Below are 18,761 nucleotides of genomic sequence, written 5' to 3'. Positions count from 1 at the left end.
TTGGAAAATGGTTGTGTGATTATTTGTGGCTATGTACTCTCCTGACATAATCTAATGTTTTGCTTTCGCTGTAAAGCCTTTTTGAAATCAGACAATGTGGTTAGATTAACGAGAGTCTTATCTTTAAAATGGTGTTAAATAGTTGATTGTTTGAGAAAATTGATTTGTAGTATTTTAGTTGGTTTTGTATTTCGCGCCGTGCGATGCCATTGGCTGTTGGCTAGGGGTTCCGCAGGCGGAACCGGAACGTCTGTCCTCAACAGGTTAAACAATTTAAAGGCAATGCTACCAAATACTAATTGAGTGTATGTAAACTTCTGACCCACTGGGAATGTGATGAAAGAAATAAAAGCTTAAATAAGTCACTCTCTACTATTATTCTGACATTTCACATTCTTCAAATAAAGTGGTGATCCTAATTGACCTAAGAAAGGGAATTTTTACTAGGATTAAATGTCAGGAATTGTGGAAAAACTGAGTTTAAATGTATTTGGCTAAGGTGTGTGTAAACTTCCAACTTCAACTGTGTGTGTGTGTATACATATATATATATATATATATATATATATATATATATATATATATATATATATATATATATATATATATATACATATATATACACAATTATTGATTTAATCCCGAAGACCATGTGTTTAGAAATGTGCCAAATGAGCCAAAAGTCACATTCTAACATCTTAACAACAGCCGTTGCGTAGACGGTACATACTCAACTGTGTAGTGAAGCATATTTATATGGAGTTGTTCTTAAAGAGTTCGCCTTACTGTGGACTGAGGAGTATTAAATATTTAACATGTATAATGTAAAATGAGATAGAAACTTTCATAAAGGAGACCAAATAAGGACTTCCATTTCTTGAACTTGGTCATAAAGTGCAATATTTAAGGTGAATAGGGAACTTTTCTTTTACACTCCATCCTTAACTATGGACCGTGGAGAGTTCAAGGCCATAGACAATCTCTATTTTAAAGTCCATATCCCCTGAGGAATGTGGATGGCATGCCGTGTCTTAACAAAACATGAACTTTAACAGTTTAAGCCTAGCTTAGACTTCAGCTGCGATGGATGGAATTTAAGTACATTACACTAGTACAGTACACAAAACACTCATGTATAGAGGAGATATATTTTAAAGACCATATCTCAAGGGAAAGTGGATGGCATGTCGTGTCCTAACAAAACATGAAGTTTAACCTCACAAGCATAGCTTAGACTCTTCAGCTATGATTGATGTAGCTTCAGTACATTACACTAGTACAATATAGTACACAATACACATGTATTAAACATAAGGTATTGAAAGAATTGACAAAAACATATGTTTTAAGATGTAATAGCCAGAGAAACAGCAGGTAGACTGGCAGAGCCAGAGAGTAGTCTGCTACGCCTTCCAACCTTTTCCCAACCATGCTGGTTCAGCTACCTGACCGCCAGGTTGTGTAAGCCCAATAATGACATGGCACAGATTAGGTCCAAGCTACCTACCACACCTCTAAATTATTTATCTCACCCTTATCCAATTCTATGAACACCTCCCCCGTTCTCTCTGAGCAGAGGTGGGTTCGTACGGGTTGGAAGGTGGATTAATTCAATTTGTTGTGTTTTCATTCCGTTTTGTCAATGTTTACAGGCCAAACCTGTGCTCGATCGGATCGCGGGGGATAATCAAACAGACATCAAAAGGCTTGTTACAATGTGAAAGTTCCCTGAGACAGACTCTCATTAAATTTGTCGGTTCACAGACAAGGTGAAGTAGTAGGGGCTAGGAAACAGAGTGAGACGCGTGTGCTTTTATTTCCATGAAGAGCTCTGTCGACGAGATGTCAACAGCGTTCCAACTTCATTCATATTCAATAAAATGGCAGATGCACCACCACCGCAGCTTTGATGAAGAATCTGAGTGTAGTGTGTCTTTGCATGGATTTAGAGGTGCATCGCTCCGGAAGATAATGGCTTTGTACAACACCGTGGCAGAGGTGGATTAGGTTGCATAATACAAAGGCTTTAGTCCTTCAGCTGTTCCCGTTTCAACCCTTTTAAACAGGTTGACTATAAACTAAGTTTTCAAAGGAAGAAAAAGGCCTGTATGTCTAGTCTTTATGTAGGCTACATCATCAAGAAGGACACACTTTATAACTTAAAAAATGGTGTTATTAAAATGGGAGTATCTTGCTAGCGCCTACATTTCCACACCGCAACCAAAATTTTGCCGTGATTACAAAATGTGTACCTCCTGATAACGTGTTGTGAGATAAACAAAGTAATATGTGTAATGAAGCCGTGGACATATTGAGAGCTATGACACATGTACTATGCCTGAAGAGATCAAATTGACGACACATGTCTGTTCTTAGCAAGAGCTTTCCTACTGAGCAACCTCCTACTCAAAAGGCACCGGTCTCTTTCTGTCCCTTTACGTGCCTCCAGTGCAATAGGAGAAACCCTTCGGGAAAACTACATTATGAAACACATTTAATAAAGGAACCAATTTGACCATGAGCGCATTCCTGCCATGCAGTGTGTGACAACATACATGTTAACATCGCCCCCCTTTTAGACCGTGCCAACACACCCACGGGATGTTACTTGAAGAACTTGTAGCCATATTCATGGGAGCTCTCACTGAGCGCATTAGATGTTTCCCTGCTGAGGCAGATGTCTGTTGATGTGCAAAGCTCCAGCAGCACCGAGGCATTTGAAGGAGCGTTCACAGACGGCAGGAAGAGAAGGAGCTGAATCTCGGGGGCTTCACTTTGCTACACTACCTGTTAATGCACCACAAACAGACTGGCTTCAAAAGACCGGGGGCCTGTTAGGGGGTGGGGTTGGGGGGAAAAGCCTAGAAAAAGAGTACATAAAAAGCAGCACTCAGGGTAAGCAGAGTCTGACGCTGCCTGATGCAGAGAGCGAGCAGGAGAAAGAGAAAGATAGAGAGGGAGATAGAGAGGGAGGAGAAAGCAGAGAGAGAAAGGCAGTGATAGAGACCAAAGAAAAAGAAGGGATGATAGAAAGTGATGAGGGGGGAGGAGGTGCGGAGGAGCACCAGCCACCGTGGCGGCCTCATGAATATGTGTGGGAGGCGGGTGGGCAGTCGTTGGGGCGCTGAGCGAATGATGAACGAGTTTGGCCGAGAGAGCAGGTAACGAGTGTCGACATGGCACTCAGGCAGATGAAGTGGGGGAGTGAGGACTGCACACAAATGAAGTGCAATCGGGGGAAGAAAGAAAAGGAACTTAGCCTTGGCCTGGCCAGGAAGAAGGCCAAACCTCGCGCTGCACCCTAATGAGAATAAATGGTCGTTGAGGCTGCCAGGGATCTTAATGATAGCGACTTGTCTTTGGGAAAAGTCCTGGCGATGCGTGACAGGGCTAAATGTGCAGGTGCGGAAAAGGGATGGGATGGGGGAGCGTGGACATTTGCAACTGCAACAGAATTTAGTTTGGAGAAAAACAATCTCGGATACTGGATGCCATGCCATCTTTCAGCATTGGTTTATATTAAATTCGGTAAGCAGGGAAGCAAACTGCCCTTTTGTCTCAAGGCAGCACTGAAGTGTTTAAAATTGGGTTAAGGAGGAAATAGTAGTAATTTTCTGTGCTCAGGTTTGAGGGGTTTTGTTTGGAAGAGACAGGGATGCCAAGGCCAGAGAATAAATGCAATCCATCTCTTTGATGATACAATTGCATGGAACAGGCTCCCGTGGAACAATTCACCCAATAATTCACCCAATATCGAATGCAACATTTTAAAAAGGAAATTGACCCTTTATTGAATCAAACGCTCCCACATGGCTGAAAAAGACCCACTTAGAAGGAGTCTCGCATCCGTGATTGGGGTAGAAAGGTTTCAATTTGACCAAATTAGTAAAAGTAATTTTCCTCACAACCGGATTAACTTGGACCATCATGCTTTGGAGAAACAACTAAATGCCTTCTTTCATATGATGTGATCAATGTTAGATGCTAGCCCCAATCTTGGTTTAGTGTTTCCTTTATTTCCCATTCTCTTGTCAATACTGGGTTTGTACAAAACCTATATGGAGAGCTTGTGGCTTCAGACTGCAGTTTGGAGTAGTGGGTGCGCATGCCCCCCCCCCCCCCCCCCCTTCTCCTCTGGTGTCATTACCTGGGTCTTCAGGTTGCAGATCTGGCCTTCCAGCTCTTTGATTTTCTCCTCCTTCTTCTGGGACTCGGCCTGGGCATCCTGCCGAGCGCTGAACTCCTCATCGAACTGCAACAATTCAACACAGCACAAACACACACAGACACACACACACTCTGGTCAGGGCCAGGGTGTCTTAAGAGAATGGCCTACTGTGGGGCATGTCAACACACACAAAAAACACAGCTTCGCATGCACTTGTCCCCCATCTCTATTCATAGGCCTTTGGTGGCCCTCTACCCCGTCGTCTTCTGTCTGTGTTTTGGGTCTGGCTTTCATGTGTTGGTGATGGACCTAACCTTTGTGGGAATGCAACCAGTGTCAGGACAATGTTTTCACTGTCACCACAGGAGCGGTCACTGCTCGCATTCCACTTACATCCAGGACGCCTCAGATGTACAAAAATGTATGCACTCACTACTGTAAGTCACTCTGGATAAGAGCATCTGCTAAATGAATGAATTTTCCCCCACACAGAGGCAGGGATGATGTGGGGAGTGGAGGCATCTGCTGGCTGGTGATACTTAACCAAGCCTTTAGAGAGGAGTACCTTGAGTACCAAACTCTACCCTGCCTTTAATCAGACATAATGGACTGAGTCACAACACTTCTTGAGGATTCTGTTGGATGGACCTATGACTCACACAGTATTGGTGGTGTACTGAAAAATATACAGTGTCAACTGATTAAATGTACTGTCTATCATTACATTGGAATAAAGTACATTTTTCCTTCCTTTGAAGATGAGTGTGGATGCTTAATAAAGTAGGCTACTCAAGTACTGCAACCCAGTTCTAAAGTATGTAAAAGCATCAGAAGTTATGCTATCACATTGGGCTGAGTGGATGAGAGGAGACTCCAATCTTCCCTAAACACTGTAGCTTTTATTTTAAAACATAATTCATAAAACACATCTCAGAGAGTTTGATGAACTATTTCCTCTCCGATGTTTTCTTTGATGCACAAAATTACCTAAAGTAATAAGTTAATACATGAGAAAACGGATTCTTTGAAGGCCCCTATTGCAATGACATGTCAATAAAGGGTTCTGAACAGTGTCTGTACATATTGTAACTCACACCCCATCGCGGACACAAACAAGTTTATGTTGGAGCATCGGCATTGATCCTTGCAAAACTGAGACAGATCATGTACTTCTGTTGCCAGCTATTGATCAGGGCCCAGAAATCAATAGCTTGTCTGGGAGCTCTAGGTGGAAAAACTTTTCTGATGGGAGTGTGGTGGTGGCATACCAATGGCAGTGAGAGGTTGATGCATTATACTTCACCTTTTTGGAGAACTCAGCAGCCCTCAGATCGCTCTCGTCCACTTTGGCTTTATCCACGCACTGATCTGTAAGACAAAAGGAGCCGACAGCAGTGACGACAGTAAGCAACCATGAAGTGACTCTGATTCTCTCAATTATACTGTACATTGTTAACATCCTATTTAAGACTCCAAATCAAACGTAAAGTGAATATTACAACAGAGAGAGAGAGAGAGAGAGAGAGAGAGAGAGAGAGAGAGAGAGAGAGAGAGAGAGAGAGAGAGAGAGAGAGAGAGAAAGGAAATAGAGGGAATGAGTGAAGAACCTGTCATCTCCTTCTTTTCCACATATCCCCTGGGGAATTTGTATTCTATTCGGCAGGTTTGCTGACCTTCATTTAAAAAAAACAAGCCCCGATACATTTGTTTTCAACTCATTAAAGCACAGCTATAGAAAAAAAGTTTGAAAATCTAACATTAATATGTTTTTCATGGATGGGTTTAGAAACTTTTAATGAGCCTTTGTTGGCAAGTCACAGAACTGTTAGTGACAATAACAGAAAAAAAAGAAAGGAGATCTCAGTTATTTCATGATATTGTCTCTATTTGAAGACAATGAATGATTGCATATCTAATTTAGGGAAAATAGACATTGTTTCCTCTATGATTCCTCGAAAGCTGCTGATGAATGTCTTCAGCAGAGTGAAAACCTTGTGAAATCTCCATGCGCTTATGATGAGACATGATGTGCCACAGTCACACCTAACAGAAAACGCATTATGTATGCATAATCAGACTACCTTATCTTATATATGTCAAGCAGCTGCAGGTGTTTCTGGGTAGGATCTCGGGGGAGGGGATGGGGAAAGATAATAATAGAATGGCAACGGAATATAGCGACATCCCCCACTGTGTCCGCAGAAAAATATGTCTGAGGATGATTTAGACAGATTTGAAGACAAAATATAATTTATACTGAATCACAAGACTAGCATAAAAAAAAAAGATAGTGATTTAAACTCTAATTTTCTTATTTTCTTTCTGTCTGTACAATATGTAGGTGAGGGCGACCTAGGATGCAAAACCAGAAACCAAAAACTGTTTAAAATGTGTTTATAATGACATCAATATATAATGGTTACCTACTGGGTGCAAATTCACCCTTCTTAATGTCAGAGGAAACACAGAGATCTGGCAGACCTACCGATGAGGTGGGTGAAGTCTACGTCCAATCTCTCCCTGTATCCGAAGTCTGGGTCCATCCCACTGCGATGGAGGACCACCTGAGACACACATTCCTCTATCACCTTGTAGTACTGGGGCCTGAGAGAGCAGGGAGCCAAGCACAACACAGTTAGCATACACACCAAGAACAGGAGAATGACAAACTTACACAGCCTTAATTCTCCACAAACTATCCCCTTAGTCAACCTAGAGGTCACAGAATGCCAGATCGAAAAAGTTTCACAGTTGAAAAAAAAATATTGAATTAAATTTGATCACTTGCTTTGCACAGATCTTGAAATCACTAAATTCATCTCGGTGGTGTGGAACACATAGAGGTTTGGCTCGCGTCCATTCAAGGTGACAAACGGGGAGTGCGGCCAGCCGTCACGATGCCCGCTCGCCTAATTTGCAATCATCTTTGCCAATTAAGGGCGCCCATAAACCAAAAATGCTAATCTAATCAGTGTAATGTGTCTAATTAAAAGCACAATGGCATGGAAAACATGTCTGCGTGTTTTGGGAGGGTGACATAGCGAGAGGGTATCGTCTGAGTCAGCCGGGGCTCATGTTCACACCACACAGGTTGGCGTGTGACCTTTCCCCAGTTATATTATCAACTTTAATTGCGAGTGACATTTAGCAAATACAATGTCTACTTAAGCTGAGCCCCGTAGTGGCAAATAATTAGGTTCCAAGCATGACCTTGAATGGTGCTAGCAGAAATGCAATTTTCCCACCAGAAATGTCTCATCTCCTCTCCCCCCGAGCACACGGAGACTGCATTTTAATGATTAGGGATCGTTTCCGAGGAACTGTCGCCCAGCTCAAAAATCCACACTCGAGGTACATGGATAATTTATCACTTGCTCCCGGTCAATGCTAGTTAAATCCGGGATTCACAAAATGAATGTGGATCTTTCCAGGTTACGAGAAGTTGTTGCCAGTCATGTCACACTTACTTTATGATGCCTATGCCAACTTATTTGATTAGGATTACTTCCTCAGGGCAGTATGGAACTGCATGGAAAGCAATGATCGGTGTGAAACAAAAAATATGTGAATGTAGAAGTATAACCTACACTCCAGATAGTTGTAACTTCATTGGACAACTATCTGGAGTTTGCTTAATTGAAGTGATGTTGACTGAGTGACAGCCGGTGAACTACGGTACACTGTTTTTAAAAAATTTGCAATCCATGCATATGATAATTACTACCATAGACTATGTGGGGCAGTTTCTCAGATAAATTAAGCCTAGTTTTGGACTAAAAAGCAGTGTCAATGGAGAACTGGAACTGCTCATATACACACACACAGAGACAGAAAGAGACAGAGAGAGAGAAAGAATCATCTTGTACTGTGGCTATGTGAGAAGCCTCATAATCACACTGTGGGTGAGGAGGTTAGGCACAGCTGCCAGCCGGTCCTCATGTACCCTAATATGTTTTCCTCCCACACCAGAAAGATCTGAGGGACGCCTATATTAGGAGCGCCAGCAATCTGTGGACGGCAGATTTGCTGTGCTCTAATTTCCTCTTGGCTTCTGTCGTCGGACGCCATGCTTCTCACTGATACTCAGGGTGAGTGGTGGGGAAGCTCAGAAGGCTGATATCATAACATGGCTATGATGCAGATAAGAAAATCAAAGCTTGTTTCAAAGTCCTGCTCTTTTTCTACTTCTTTTGGAAAGAAGAGCGGGGGTAAGGGCATTGATGTGGCTCAAATAGACAAATTCCTCTGAGCGGAGGCCTCTTTGTGAACTAAATAGGCTGGATTTGTTGGGATGCATTTAATTTCAGAGCGATCACTTCAAAAAACAAAAGTGCAGAGCTCTGAATATGAATGGGGAAACACGTGCGAGTGCATATTGACAAACAATTTACATGATTGAATTTCTGCTTATACTATATGCATTATATGTGGGGCTTTATTTGTGATGACAAGGAGCAAATGGTGGTTCCCTCTAAAATGTGGGCAGTCCTTATCATAACGTAAACAGATATTAGAAGAACCAAAACAAGTCAAACCAGATTTCCATTAAGCACAACATTTTTGTAAGCATGAAATGGCAAATGTTTTGTTCCAACGACTGGATTCGCCCACTCGTGATGATAACGAGCGAGCACACGTCGCCCCTGTGTGGCTTAGCGCTAACCCGGCTTACGACTGTCACCGATGTAGACCACATTATTATCTCAATAAGCTGCCCTATTTTCCCGGCATCGCCCGCTCCTCCCTGCCACCACCACTGAGATAACTGGGGAAGGGAAGCAGCGAGCGAGTGACCCAGAACTGTCAAGCCCTACCAGAGGCTGGACAGGGCAGGGCACCAGAAGCCAACATACAGTGCCTTCAGAAAGTATTCACACCCCACATTTTGTTGTGTTACAGCATGGTTTTAAAATTGATTCAATTGAGATTTTGTGTCACTGATCTACACACAGTACCCCATAATGTCAAAGTAGAATTATGTTTTAGAAATGAAAAACTGAAATGTCTTGAGACAAAAAGTATTCAACCCTTTTTTTATGGTAAGCCTAAATAGCTTTGGGAGTAAAAATGTCACATAATACAAGTCACATACTAAGTTGCATGGACTCTGTTTGCAATAATAGTGATTAACATGATTTTTGAATGACTACTTCATCTCTGTACCCCACACATACAATTATCTGTAAGGTCACTGCCCTCAGTCGGGCAGTGAAGTTCAAGCACAGATTCAACCACAAAGACCAGGGAGCTTTTCCAATGGTTCGCAAAGAAGGACACCCATTGGTAGATGGGTAACACAATGAAGCATGGTGTGGTTATTAATTACACTTTGGATGGTGTATCAATACACCCAGTCACTACAAAGATACAGGCGCCAACATAGATTACAATTGCCAGAGAGGAAGGAAGTCGGAAGCAAACCTTTCAGGCATTTCACAATGAGGCCAATGGTTTTAAACAATGCCTGTGATAGGAGCAATGTTCCCTCAAATTTCAGGTCTGCGGAGCGGAAACTTAAAAAAACAAAAACATTCAGGGCTTGAAATGAACCTGTTTATCCACTTGTCCTTCAGACAAGGTGACTGAAAATGTTGTTCTGCTGTTCGATGCAAGAAACCACTTTACAAAATAAAATGCATTATTATTCCCATACATTTATTACAGAGAATCAGACAAATTATGCTACCATCTGCATCTCTTGGCTACTTAGCTTATTCAAGCCTGTCTCAAAATACAACACTCCCCTTTAAAGATAAAAAAAGCTCTTTACCTTACTAGCTTTTCAAATGCACACGTTTTCTGCTCTTGTAGGCAGCAATCACTCCCCTATTGCTGACTACAAATGATCTTTAACAGGGCTAATAACTTACTAACTAGCAAATGATATGAACTAAATGTGCACACGTGCCTACATACAGCTCTCGCTTTGATCTCAAAACAAGGGCATCTACTCAAAACCGCTCATGCTGTAAACAGTCCAGTTCAAAGTAAATGGCACAGATCCATATATAGCAATGGTCTATGTGCCTATAGGGCTACTGCAGCTCAGATTTGTTTATGACGCACCGGTCAGTCTGTGTAGAGTACGGGCTGGGTCGTGCAAAATATCTTGCAAAGTTTGTTTTTCATACTAAGTCTTGTATACTTCGTTTTGTTTCGGTATGTTGCATTGAATCGATCACAGTTGCCACAGTAAAGGGAAATGTTGATAGTGTTAACTAACAGGGAAAACTCTAGAAAGTTGAATGAAGTTCAATCTCGTGCTTCTCTCTGTGGGCTGATATTTATTCTACAAGGCAGTCTCGGGGATACTGCGCGCCCGTGCACAGTTTAGAGGGAACATTGGATAGGAGATAACTGAGGATGGAGCAACAACATTGTAGTTACGCCACAATACTAACATAAATTACAGAGTGAAAAGAAGGAAGCCAGAAAAAAAATATTCCAAAACATGCATCCTGTTTTCAATAAGGCACTAAAGTAATACTGCAAAAGAATGTGGCAAATAAATGAACTTTTTGTCCTGAATACAAAGTGTTATGTTTAGGGCCGTAATCGCTGCCAAATGTGAGTCAAACATGTATTGATTGAGGGGGTTGAATTCTTATATAATCAAGATACATTAGAATTTTACTTTCCATAAATGACATTAAAAAAATACAAAATAAAGACTTTCTTCCACTTTGACATAGTATTTTGTTTAGATCGTTGACAAAAAAAATTACCATTAAATCAATTGTTATCCAACTTTGTAACAACAACATGTGTAAAAAATCAAGAGGTGTTAATACTTTATGAAAGCACTGTAGGTCCCCAGCACCAGTCCTTCCATCTTTCACTCTGTCACCTTCCCCCTCTATTTGGCTTCTAGCACCAGCACAAGCTCCCCTCCCAACCCCCTGCTCCACAAGACCAGTGTAATCCCCATATCGCTCCTCTCCAAAAGAGGAGATTGCTCTATATTTACCAGGGGTTTGAATTGCTCCCATTTGTTAAGCATGGCACTCACAGATTAATTACTGAAAATAAAAAAATGAGCCACAAATTTTGCCCATTATTACTTTAAAAATTCTTCATGCTCTGTCAAATTGGTTTTTGATCATTGCTAGACAACCATTTTCAGGTCTTGCCATAGATTTAAGTAAAAACTGTAACTAGGCCACTCAGAAACATTCACTGTCTTCTTGATAAGGAACTTCCATGTAGATATCGCCTTGTGTTTTATGTTGTTGTCCTGCTGAAAGGTGAATTCATCTCCCAGTCTCTGGTGGAAAGCAGACTGAAGCAGGTTTTCCTCTAGGATGTTGCCAGTGCTTAGCTCCATTTAGTTTATTTTTTATCTTTAATTTTATCAGTCCTTTAATTTCCCCAGTCCTTAACAATTACAAGCATACCCATAACATGATGCAGCCCCCACTATGCTTGAAAATATGGAGAGTGGTACTCAGTAATGTGTTGTATTGGATTTGCCCCAAACATAACTTTTCGTCCTGAATCCAAAGTCTTCATTTCTTTGCCACATTTTTTGCAGTATAACTTTAGTGCCTTGTTGCAAACAGGATGCATGTTTTCAAATGCTTTTATTTAGGTTAGTATTGTGGAGTAACTACAATGTTGTTGATTCATCCTCAGTTTTCTCCCATCACAGCAAGTTAAACTCGGTAACTGTTTTAAACCATTGAGTCACCATTGGCCTCATGGTGAAATCTCTGAGCGGTTTCCGTCCTCTCCGGCAACTGAATTAGGAAGGACAACTGCATCTTTGTAGTGACTGGGTGTATTGATACACAATCCAAAGTGTAATTCATACCTTCACCATGCTCAAAGAGATATTCAATGTATGCATTTAAAATGTTTACCTATCTACCAATAGTTGTCTTCTTTGTGAGGTATTGGAAATCCTCCCAGGTCTTTGTGGTTGAATCTGCATTTGTAATTCACTGCTTGACTGAGGGATCTTATAGATAATTGTATGTGTGGGGTACAGAGATGAGGTAATCACTCATGTTTAACAATATTATAGTACAGAGTGAGTCCATGTTTATTATGTGACCTGTTAAGCAACTTTTTCCTCCTGAACTTATTTAGGCTTGCCATAACAAAGGGGTTGAATACTTATTGACTCAAGACATTTAAACTTTCATTTTTAATTAATTTGTTACAAAAATTTAAAAACATAATTCCACTTTGACATTATGAGGTATTGTGTGTAGGTGTCACATGTGCTCCCTCTCCGGCCTCTAGGCCACCAGGCTGCTCGTTGTGGCGCACACCTGTCACCATCGTTACACGCACCTGCGCGTCATCAGACTCAACTGGACTCCATCACTTCCCTGATTACCTTCCCTATGTATGTCACTCCCTTGGTTCCTTCCCCAGGCGTTATTGTTTCTGTTTCATGTCTGTGCGTTGTTTGTGTTTTCTTGTTCTGTATTATGTTATGTTTATTTATTAAAACACTCACTCCCTGAACTTGCTTCCCGACTCTCAGCGCACTCGTTACAGTAGGCCAGTGACAGAAATCTCAATTAACAAAATTTTAAATTCAGGTTATAACACAGCAAAAAGGGGTTCTGAAGGCACTGTAACACCTTTGAAATCAAAGCCCCCGTTCTGCTGGAATATTGGCATAGGCATGTCTCTGTTGCATGTCCCTTTGATCAGGAAGCCATCCCATACACCTATGGACAAGTTTCGCTCCATCACCTGATTTGGCCTGACAGCGAGTGCGAGTGACGACGGTGGCCAACTCCCCCCCCCCCCCCGGATCCCAATAGCGATATATTCATCAAAACCAGAAATGATTTTACGGGATCCCTTTAATCTAAAATTAAAGACATACCATTTCCCAACCAGCCAATTTAATCTGGAACATAAAAAGATATGCAGGTTCAAAGTAGCCGAAAAAGGATATATTGATGATGAATTGAGGCCAAGCTGGATATAGAACCTTGAGTCAGACCGACCGACCGCACCTCGCAAAGCCCGATGATGTATGTGGAATTATATGTCTTTCTCATGAAGTAGGGAAGGAGAGAGAGCAGAGGGGAAAGTATTTTTAAAAGCTTATCTTTAATAAGCACATTCATTTTTTATGACCATTTGTAGTGATCCTATTGGAGAGCTGTGGCGTCAGTAGTGGGGAGAAGACACAGACAGGAGTGCTGAGGTGGACTTTGCTGTACTCGCTGCTTAATGTGTTTTCTATTTCTCACCTTCTCCAACAAGATGAGGAATGCATTATTCATACCAGCCGAGTGAGCAGCATCTTGTCTATGGTAAATTCTTATTCTCTCTCGTCTATCCTCTTTCCTTCTCACTTTTCTGTAAAATATTTTCATTCTGTGAAAAGTCTGACACAGCAGCAAATTGATCACTGTCATTGCCATCACAGACGCCGCCGCAGTCTGCATCCTTTTCCTGTGATTGACACATTTACACTGCCGAGGCAGGCTGCCATTTGAATAATTACCTAATCGTTCAAAACTACAGAATATTAGATCTCTTCTGATATGACCCTGGCACTTTGCACACAGTGGTTAGAGTCAGACAGAGAGAGAGACAGAGACAGAAGGAAAGAGAAAGAAACAGAGCGAGACAGATAGACACACAGAGAGAGAGTGAGAGATGCCTTGAGAGGACATGTGAATCTTTAATTAAAGGATTACATTTCTTTTGATCATCAATTGCACATAAGGTCCAATCGAAACTTGACTTCCGCTTTTAACCCAACCCCTCTGGATCGGAGAGGTGCGGGGGCTGCCAATTTGGACGCCCAAGGAGCTGTTGTTGTGGGGGGTTAACTGCCTTGCTCAAGGGCGGAACAACCTAATTTTGGGGGATTTGAACTGGCAACCTTTCGGTTACTGGCCTAACGATCTAACCGCTAGGTCATCTGCCAAGATAATGTTTAATGCTTACATGTCTTCTGACCTCTCAGTGCTACACCTTCACCACTAAGCACTTCTGAGTAAGTTACCTTCTTATTTATCATCACTCATCAATATTAGAATTAGAACTCCTAAAACCAGGTCTCAAGCATGGATTACACTTGAGGCCCATGCGATTTCCACAGAGTTGGGTATGGCTGCCTTTTCCTGTTACGCTCCTTGCCGATGGAATAGCCTGCAGACTAAACTTAAACTTGAGACTCTTGTCCCCCTTGCCCATCTTAAATATTTATTGGAGGATTTTTATTTTTGTATTGCTTGTTACTGTTTCGGGTAATGCAAGTTCTTGTGCTGTTAGGGGAATAACCTATGTGTAAATGTAATCTGTTGCTGAATTTGTTTGTGTTATCTGTGATCGTTTTGTTTGTCTTGTTTAGTTTTTTAATCATTGTACCTAAACTGTATGTGTAAACATGTATACGCAGGGCCCAGCTGTAAAAGAGACCTTGGTCTCAGTCTGTGTTCCTTGTTGAAATAAAGGTATAATAATAAAGTGCTAAGGATATAAAAGCATGCATGGGAAATGGTATATTGCAGGAAGTAGCTTTACATCTGAAAGGCTCGTAGCACACTGTAATCTACAGGAGTCAGTGGCGTGTTTTATTATCTGGCCTAACTCGAATATGGTGTCAAGGAGAGGACGTCTGAGGTTTCTGTGCTGATAATGCAGAACTAGCGCATCAGCTCTACAAAGTAAAGTATATCCCCTAAAGAGCTACATACAGTATAGAGTAGAAACTGTTTAATGTCAAAATGTTTGCCTTATGCCTTTCTCAAGACCAGTCTTGTGGAAATGCAGTCTCCTGTGAAAACAGTGAAAAGAGACATGGGTGTTTGTGGGCAGAAGTCACCTGATGTAGTAGTCATTCCTGATGAGCAGGAGGTGCTGTAGGATGGACAGGAAGTAGGTCTCCGATCCAGTGTCTTTCACCATGTTGGACAGGAGATGGTACACCTCACCCATATCAGTGAGAAGGGGATTAAGGTATATAACGGCATGGCCTTTTTTCTTGTACAGTATGAGTGAAAATGTACTAGGGATAATGCAGAATTTTTTTTAAGAAAAAATATACAGCAGTACAATCTATGTGCCCTTTCTAACCAGTTCCATTATTAGCTTTCACTATCTCTCCTCATAGCAATCTAATAATACAGTGACAGTGCATTCTAAAATACATCAGAATAATTTCGATAGATCCTCGATTCACAGTGTTTGTTTTACAATTTCTCCCCTCAATCAAGTACTCAGACAGGCGTCATTGTGTACAAGCAAACACTGCGACAACTCCTCACATCCGTTTTCCCATCGGGGAGCTGCAGAAGAGTAAACAGCTAACATGAGGAGGGGAATTGGCAATAAAGAATGGTCCCTGTGGTCTACCTGTCACTTGACACCTTTCAAGGAGGAGGAAATTAATCACATGAAAACTCCGTCGGGTTTGAATATTTTAAGGGAGAATCATGAAAAGGGGATCAGTCACTGTGGAAAATATTGCTGAAATTCAAGTCTTCACGATTGTGCCTTGTCTTGTCCATCGAAGAGAAAAGATGTGTTCTTAAACTTGCAAAAGGTATTGATTATGTGTCGGACAACTCGGCTCCCCAAGGAGTGTGAGCGATGGCTTTTGATGTCTAAAATAGTTGTTGAATCAGATAAGAAATCATTGTCTGTTGGGTTTTTTTCATCAGAAAAGTGGTGTCTTTTTTTTATTTTTATTATGTCCGTTTCTCTGAGTTGAATTGCTGGCTATTTGTTTTCCAAAAAGAACAGGAACTGTCAGAGGCTGCGAAATGGAGCACTTGGCACATCTCACAGTTGATTTGTATGGAATTGAAACCATAGGAAGCAACGTTCAAATCAAGACAAAAGTGACTTTACAAATAATATCCAAGTGGGATTTCAGAATAATATCACGATCAAATTACTATCTATTGTATATCATTTGTGTTTATGAGAAATATTCACATGGGATTTTAATCTATAGCGAGATTTCATTTGATCTTGTTTGAACTACAACAACAAAAAACAGTCCCAAAACTGTAAAAAAAAAATGTGAGAAATAAATAGCCTGAGGGGGTTATGCATAACTGTTTGGTTGAGAAAGGATCCTCCCGTGGATATTCATCGTTTGAAAAGCATGTAAAAAAAACGAAACAAATAGCCCTATTTGAAATATGTGCACACATGCAGAAAACAAGGAAATAGAGTAAGGTGGGAAGTGCAGTGTTAAACTGAGAAGGATGAAAAATCAATAGCCATCATAATATGTAATGTACGTTTTAACAATGTCTGCTGAAATATTTGCGTGCTGACTGTGGCGTGATACACTGTATGGCTTAAAACACTTTCACAGTCAGTGGCTCTGCGTTCATTCACATTTGTCTGTGGTCAGCAAGCAGTAAATAAACCTATCTGATTTGTGTAATTTTTTTGCCCAGAGGGCTTAAAAGGAGGGACCAAGGACCTGCCTTCCTCAGATTATGGGAGAGGACATGGTTGGACTAGCTTCGTTTCGGGGTTTTTAGAATAGGCCATGTCAAAGTTGGGTGGCCCCGTCAAAGTTGTGTAAAGCAAATTATATCACTCGGATGGAAAAACTGTTAAACTCATTGTCTCAAAATATTTAAATGACAATCGAGCATTGATCGCCTCTGAAAAGTTAACTTTAGCATGAATGAGCATCACCTGACAATCAGTGCAAAGACATGGCACGCAAAATGACAGAACACCGCATCATTCTCTCCAACTGCACTCACTATTTCATACACCACATGATCCGGCCACCGCAATCAGTGCAAATCAATCCTTTTTAACACTGTTTGACATTTTCCTATTCACTTCCGCCACAATTGTAATTAAAACGGTTCTCCCATACCAAATTCGGCGAGCGCAGGAGATGGGAATACAGACTTCTCTGAAGTATTGTTTTCCACTCCTGTATTAGCCTGGATGAAGTCGATGAGAATTACCAAGCCGGTGAGATGCAATTATAGGCTCACCACACTGGTATTTGAGGGGGGTGGGGAGTACTGTAAGTATGGAAGAAGCCCGGACTTGGAAAGCGTCCAAGCAGCTACATCTATCTGTAAGCAGCAGACATGAACAAAGCTCTACCTACAGAACAATGCAAATCCAAAAGCACACACTTCTCTTTTTCTCCCTCGCTCTCTTTCTCTTGCTACATTTGACTTCTACTCGTGTTGTGGAGCTGGGGATCATGAATAAAAATGAGCAGCAGTGGAGGTGCGATGTGGACCAGTCAGTGGTAGGGTCAATCAATCACTATTCCACAGCATCATTAATATTCATTAGTGGCCCGGAGTCACCCCCTCAGCACCCGGACCTGGGCCGGACACAGAGGACATGCGTCTCTCTGTGTTAATATTTATGAGGCAGGCAGGGAAAACAAGCTACAGAGGAGGCAGCCGGGAATGTGTGTTTGTGTGTGTGCATGTTTGTGTGTGTCAGAGAGTAGAGCTAGCATGCACATCATGAAGACTATTCACAGATCAATACCACATTGTCCTTGGAAACAAACATTGGGCCTGATAATTTGTGAACCTGCTCAAGCACATCATTAATCCAGGTGCAGTGTCCGTTTTTACCCCTTCCCTCGCTCTCTCTCTCTCTTTCTCTCCCTCTCGGAGCGTGAATAGTAACTGTCACTCAGCACAGCACTCAGTGGCGGATATTCGAGCACTGTGGGATTTGGGGAGACAAAGGTTGGCAGAGAGAACATCTGTATAACAGTATCTGGCCCTGCACTGTCTACCTATCATGTCAGTGTTTCACACATCCAAATGCCCTTAGAGATAATCCTTGAATTATTAGGCACCTAGCCAAATATGCTTTAAAACAAGTCTCAAACTCGGGACCCAATTAGGGCTCACTTTTAACCACTCATAAAGTTTCCAGTTGAGCGGACCTAGAGGGACGACTTGGAGAAACCAACTTGTCATATCTAACTAAACGTGTACCAGCCAAAGCAACGGCACTAAAACATTTATCCGCTGTACCATAACAAAACTTAAAACATACCCTCGTAAAACTGACCATCCTACAGATCCTCGACTTTGGCGATGTCATTTACAAAATAGCCTCCAATACCCTACTCAATAAACTGGATGCAGTCTATCACGGTGCCATCCGTTTTGTCACCAAAGCCCCATATACTACCCACCACTGCGACCTGTACGCTCTCGTTGGCTGGCCCTCGCTTCATACTCGTCGCCAAACCCACTGGCTCCAGGTCATCTACAAGACCCTGCTAGGTAAAGTCCCCCCTTATCTCCGCTCACTGGTCACCATAGCAGCACCCACCTGTAGCACGCGCTCCAGCAGGTATATCTCTCTGGTCACCCCCAAAGCCAATTCCTCCTTTGGCCGTCTCTCCTTCCAGTTCTCTGCTGCCAATGACAGGAACGAACTACAAAAATCTCTGAAATTGGAAACACTTATCTCCCTCACTAGCTTTAAGCACCAGCTGTCAGAGCAGCTCACAGATCACTGCACCTGTACATAGCCCATCTATAATTTAGCCCATACAACTACCTCTTCCCCTACTGTATTTATTTATTTATTTTGCTCCATTGCACCCCATTATTTCTACTTTTCACTTTCTTCCACTACAAATCTACCATTC

General features: G+C 41.8%; 1 protein-coding gene across 4 annotated transcripts in view; it reads right to left on the bottom strand.

Annotated features, from left to right (window-relative positions):
* Positions 1-18,761, bottom strand: part of LOC106611507 (protein diaphanous homolog 2) — a 686,561-nt gene that overhangs the window by 466,635 nt on the left and 201,165 nt on the right. For all 4 annotated transcript variants that reach the window (XM_082955835.1, XM_082955838.1, XM_082955836.1 and 1 more), the window contains 4 exons: positions 14,970-15,086; positions 6,654-6,772; positions 5,472-5,536; positions 4,148-4,252 (listed from right to left, as the gene is read on the bottom strand). In XM_082955835.1, the coding sequence (XP_082811961.1) occupies positions 4,148-4,252; positions 5,472-5,536; positions 6,654-6,772; positions 14,970-15,086 (406 nt within the window). The remainder of the gene's footprint in view (positions 1-4,147; positions 4,253-5,471; positions 5,537-6,653; positions 6,773-14,969; positions 15,087-18,761) is intronic.

Source organism: Salmo salar, chromosome 09 (assembly GCF_965601325.2).
Source record: "Salmo salar chromosome 09, fSalSal1, whole genome shotgun sequence".
NCBI lineage: Eukaryota > Metazoa > Chordata > Actinopteri > Salmoniformes > Salmonidae > Salmo > Salmo salar.
The sequence above is the reverse complement of the archived record's forward strand: the minus strand, read 5'-3'. Positions and strand labels throughout refer to the sequence as shown.